Source organism: Leptopilina heterotoma, unplaced genomic scaffold (assembly GCF_015476425.1).
Source record: "Leptopilina heterotoma isolate Lh14 unplaced genomic scaffold, ASM1547642v1 Lhet_6, whole genome shotgun sequence".
NCBI classification, from domain to species: Eukaryota; Metazoa; Arthropoda; class Insecta; order Hymenoptera; family Figitidae; genus Leptopilina; species Leptopilina heterotoma.
In genome coordinates this window covers 6,283,308-6,289,064 of record NW_025111137.1, presented here as the reverse complement: position 1 = coordinate 6,289,064, position 5,757 = coordinate 6,283,308, and the positions used below count along the sequence as shown (strand labels likewise).

General features: G+C 38.5%; 1 protein-coding gene across 1 annotated transcript; it reads right to left on the bottom strand.

Annotated features, from left to right (window-relative positions):
* Window positions 1-498: 498 nt before the first annotated feature.
* LOC122509088 (PE-PGRS family protein PE_PGRS30-like) lies at window positions 499-4,377 on the bottom strand. Its single transcript, XM_043622854.1, has 3 exons — window positions 4,241-4,377; window positions 1,872-2,460; window positions 499-1,796 (listed from the first exon to the last, which is right to left on the bottom strand). The coding sequence occupies exons 1-3, from the start codon at window positions 4,250-4,252 to the stop codon at window positions 1,627-1,629; spliced, it is 771 nt and encodes a 256-aa protein (XP_043478789.1). The 5' UTR covers window positions 4,253-4,377; the 3' UTR covers window positions 499-1,626.
* Between the last annotated feature and the right edge of the window lie 1,380 nt (window positions 4,378-5,757).

Sequence of the window (5,757 nt, the reverse complement as noted above, 5' to 3'; positions counted from 1 at the left end):
GAATAAGGCCTTGTAAAATGTATTACTTTAAATTATTCTACATTTAAGTGGAATACTTTTGTATTAAGAGGAAAAATTGAGAGAATATTAGAAGAGGATTTTTCCTCTAATTATGAGATTACTTTTTTTGGGGTGTACTTTGGCTAAAGTAATTGGATAATAGTTTGATAGAATTTGCTATGAGATTTGCTATCAAATACTATTAGGGAATTCTACATTTAAAGAAACTTTTCTTTTATAAGTTGAAAAATATTAATAAAGTTAAAAAGATGAATGATGAATTAAAAAATGGAATTTAATAGAATTCTAAGATGTATTTAAAGATTGAAATATATATTAAATATATTGGGACATTCCAAATTATTATTAAAAGATTGAAATATTTTTTTCACTGATGGTGAAGAATATGAAAATTTATTAACTTTATATTGATTGGATGAAGAGGAGAGTTATTGGAGAATGATGAAGAGGTTTTTATAAACTGATAGACAAAAGAAGTATGAGTTTTAAATACTGATGCTTTATTTTATATAAAGTATTGTATAAATGTATAAACGCTATAAATACGTGGTATCTATCTATGGTGGCTGTGGGGTGCTAGTCGTGATCGCAAAGAAAGGGTATGACGAGGGCGGGCGGGGTCGGGGGCCGGCGGCGGCGCGCCATCTATGTACATTCATTCACTCAGGGGAACGGCTGACCTACCATAATTTACCGGTCTCCTTCACTAACATAACACGATTACATGTATTTGTATTTATATATATATACGAATAAACGATGATACACATAGTATATTTTGTGATGTGTACGGTATATATATATACATACTGTGAAGAAGAAGAAAGAAGTAGTAGTAGTACATATGAAAATATATACTATATATATAAAAAAAAGAGATATATGCGCATGGACACGAGTATGTGATAATAATATGTATGCTTGGGTGCGGCAGTGAGTATAACAACGTGAGGCAAATGGCGCAAGCACCATGTGCCCCATCTCGAGGGGTGGTGGGAATAAAAAAAATATAATAATGTGCGTGAGAGCGGCGACTTACGAAAGATGGAAAACGTAAGAGAGTGAGAGAGTAGAGGACAACGTCAGATGTTCAGAAAACAGAACAAGCAAAGTTGCTCTACTACTCCGTGTGTAAGCGCCAAAGCTTGTCCACGTACTGGTTTATGGCTACACCGTCGAACCAATGATGTGTTATTGGAGCACAAATGGAACTGTCGAATGTCTTTAATCGTCGATTGCTGGCAGCTGTCCAGGATAGGCGCTCGCGTTCTCAGGATGAGCGGGAATTGACTAAATTTCCTGGAGTTTCCAACTGCCGGGGAGATCTCGGCAAGTATCGCGACGCACTTTTATCCTGGATCTGCCGGAGCAAGGATCGATTGGACCTTCTCCCGTTCCACTGGCCGTGGTCTCCTAGAGGATGTCCGAATAGTCGGACTGACTATCACTGAGTGACTGATTGACTACTTCGGGGCGTACCATGCTCCGAGGATGGATCAAGCTTTGGGGGAAGAAGACGTTGAGCGCGTTGAAGTTCTTTGACCGGTATAACTGTGGTGGGTTTGCCGCCGTCGCCGAGCCGAGATCGCTGAGATGTTGATTCGTCTACCATTTTCCATGGGGGATGATAGCTCCGTGGGAGCCGAGTCCGGCGTGGATGGCGCCAGATGGTCCATTGATCACAGCAACTCCGGCATCATGTCCGCCGATTCCACCAGCGATTCCTGGACCTCCTCCAATAACAGCGATGGCACCAGCACCTCCAAGTCCAAGTCCTATGCAATTCAGTATTATTAGTACTCAAATACTCAACTTTTTATTTTTGTTTTTTAGCTGTGTACTGTACTCACCACCGAGTCCGTTTCCTGGAGCAGCAGCGGCGGCGGAGCCAGAGCTACCGTCATCACCGTTGATTCCACCGGCACCGGCGTAGAAGGCAACACCTCCGTAGCTGGGTCCAACGAGGTTAGCGGTGGCTTGGGATGGTCCAACAAGGGTGGCAGTTCCTTGGGATGGTCCTACGAGCGTGGATGGTCCAGCAGCTGGTCCAACAAGACTGGATGGTCCGGTACGTGGTCCTCCAATGGATTTGGCTCCTTCTTGGGGTCCTACGAGGTCTGATGGGCCGGTTTGGGGTCCAACATTAGCCTTGGGTCCTTCTGCGGGTCCGATGTCGGACCTTCCTCCGAGAACTCCTCCAGAGACAACTTGTTGAACTCCTGCGGCACCAGCGGCAGCGGCAGCTCCAGCAGCATAGCTGGCACCAAGACCACCGGATCCCAAGCTAGAGGCACCACCTTGGAGGGAGTGTGCGGTTCCAGCTCCAGCGGCAAGACCACCACTGAGGCCATGTCCACCATGTCCATAACCTCCATAACCTCCATATCCGGTGTGTCCTCCGGGGTAAGCCGATGCAACGGCGAGACAAGCGAGCACAATCTACAAAAAGGAAAAAAAAACCGTCGATCATCAAATCGTCCGGAAATGATTATCTTCACTTGAAAAAATAACACGTCTCAATGCTCGCGAATAGAAAAAGAAATTCCCAAACCTATTATAATTCTCGTATTTATTTTCTCAGTATTCAATAGTTTCGCGGAAGCGTATTTGGTTATCCTGCTGTGCGATCAAGTACCGACGATTAAAGTCTCTAAACATAATGTGCATTGGCTTTCACTTTTAATACACGTGGTCAATTGGCATAAACATATATTAAATAAACTGTCGATAATATTTTTCAGCCTACAACGTTTGGTTTTTAATTTTTTTCCGCGTCCAAAAAAAAATCAAAAAAAAAGCAAGTCGAAAAATTAAAGTAACACGTAATTGCTCCAAGGGTCGTTATGTCATAAAACCAAGTAATAAGCTAGCGGGCACAGTACTAGAGAGGAAATGTATACACTGCTGTAACATTTCGTAATTGGAGTGATAGTGCACCGATTGCATTTTCGCATAGTTAACGATCCACGCCGACAACCTCGGTCACCGCCACGCCTAGTCGGACCATATTAGGGAAAAAAAAATAAAATTCTTGTTGCGTTTACATTGCGTTACAATCTTGTTTAGAAAAAAAGGAGGACTATAGAGAAAAAAAAAAATACACACAAGATTCAATTTTATGCAATCGTTTGGTAATCCGCGAGTCGCACGAGATTCATAATTAATCGGCTCTCATTACCTCGCTCTTTGTATGGCAGTAACTTAACGAATAGAGGACAAACTACTTTTGCGATTTAACTTTGAATTACACGAGACTCGATCAGCTTTTATTCCAATTTTTTTATTACCCAATCAAATTTCTATTCTAAGAAAATCGCGAGAATTTTATAATACATTAAAATTCGATGGAAGTAAATTTTAATTTTTAAAATTTATTATTCTGGTATTTTTTTGTTTTATTTTCTCCCCCCCCCTCCCGAACTTAAGGAAATGGCGTTAAATGAAATTATGCATATCTAACAATCTATACAACTTTCACAATTCAGCGTCGCGAAAGATCGATTCTATTTAATGTCATAATTCAAATTAATTAGAGTAATTTATAAATTTATTTGGATGGAAAATTTTTTGGTTAATCTAACATTTTGGGAGAATGAAAAATTAGAGACACGTTCAGTGTGGCGCGTTTCACAATCAGCGCACGAGGAGCATCAGAGATTATGCAATTCATTGACGGTTAGTGAATGAAGATGTGCACCGAGGACGACGAGTCGCCTGGGTGACTTTTGCTTCTCAATGATGATCCTACTATGCGATTTACATTACTACTAGCACCGTTATAAGCCGCGAACCGGTTTTACTATAAGAAAGAGGGATTCTATTGTGAATGAAAGTTAGAGAAAGATGTTAATAAACTACTTCACTGTTGGAACCGTAAAAAGGATGTTATTCCACAAATTAGAATTCTTTTCACTAGGCACGTTTTCGTTTTTTGTTTTGGAAAATTGAAATATTGAAAATTGTTATTATAATTGAATATTGGAAGAAAATTTAGTGAAAATTGATGTTTAATTGAATTTTGGAAAAAATTTTGAAAATTTTAGTTGAGGGAGAAATTTTTAGATGGAAATATGAAAATATTAATTAGAAATGAGAATTAAAAATGAGAATATAAAGAGAATAATTTTCTATTTTAGAGAAATAATAAAATATAGATTGGTTATTAGTGAAAACACGAGAAAAGACACCCTTTGTTAGACCACTTTGGTGGAATACTCACAAAGGCCTTCATGTTTGGTTTGTGTGTGGTGGGCTGGTAGTGCGGTGAATGACTGACTTAGGCTGGGTCGACGGGCCTTTTATACGCCTAACTCTACTCTGGCCACGCTCCACAATCACCATCCTTTCGAAAGCCGCGCACCGAACACCCCCTGCACTCCCCGCGCTTGAAAAACCATAATCCTCCTCATACTGGTGGTCGTCCACCCATAGGTAAGGGGGAAGGTGGTGCAGGCGGACGCGGTCAACTTGCAAAGGCAGAAATAAGTTAGATATATCTAGGTGGTTCTTTACTTCGTCTTGCACGTCAGTCGAGACTTGCCCTAGTCCTCTCCTCCTTCCTCCCCAACTTCCCTCCCCTATAGTTGTACGCTGCACAAGTCGGTGCCGAGACCAAAGCCTGCACCAAGTGCACCACTCAACTAATTACTTGATTTCTTCTCTAAACTTTGTTCCTCTTCACTCTACAACTCTTTAACACCCCCTTTTTCCTCTTCAGCTCTTCAAATGACTATTTTTCATTCTCATCATTCTCTCCTTTTCACACAATTCTTCCTTTCCTTCTGCTTCAATTGTCTGAATTTTTTTTATTTTTTTTTTCAATTATTATTGTCCGAATTTTCCCTCATAGTTTTTTCCATTTTCTAATTTAGAAATCATGGCCAAAAACAAGTTTAAATCTGAAAATTTCTATATTTTCAGATCCTAAACTATGGTCACAGTTTTGGTCACAGTTTGTTCACATGGCGAACAATAAAACTATTTTAAAAACCAGAAAATTTACAATTTTGCTTCCTCATAGACGAAGGATTAGATCTTCATCCAACCTGAAGATTTGTATATTCTGATTATAAACTATTTCCCAGTTTATAATTTAGAAACAATTTATTTTTCTTGAAAAAATTTTTATATTCCTGAAAATGTGTATCTACAATTTCTGAAAATAATTTCCATTCTCAAAAAATTTGCATCAAGCCATGTTGTGCAAAAATAAAATTTTTTGACATGGCCTGTAAATTTTTTGAGAATGGAAATTAAAATTTTCGACACGAGAGGATGAAAATCGTGAAAGAGATAAATCTCCTGTCGTCAGGGAGAATTCTGACTATTGAGATATCCACTTTAGAACCTGTTGCTTTACGACTTATACATATATATCTATAGTCGATTTAAACATCTTGTTAGGTACTTTGGTAAATTATTTCCAATTATTATAATTAACCATCGGTTTACAATATAATTTACGGTAGTATAATAAAATTAGTCTCTAAAAAATTCATTGTTACCTAATCAGATATTTAAAAAAAAAAATACATCCGAAGAGAGAAAAGAAAAAACTATCGAATTTTATATTTTCAATTTCAAGATTCATTATATACCATATTTTGATGAAAAATGATTGATGGAAAAAAGTTGATTGAAAAGAGTTCCACTTCCGAGGAAATATATATGTATTTGACCATGTCACTTTCGTTCATTGCATTTGCTTCAGAATTCTATTGAAATTCAATATTCAAT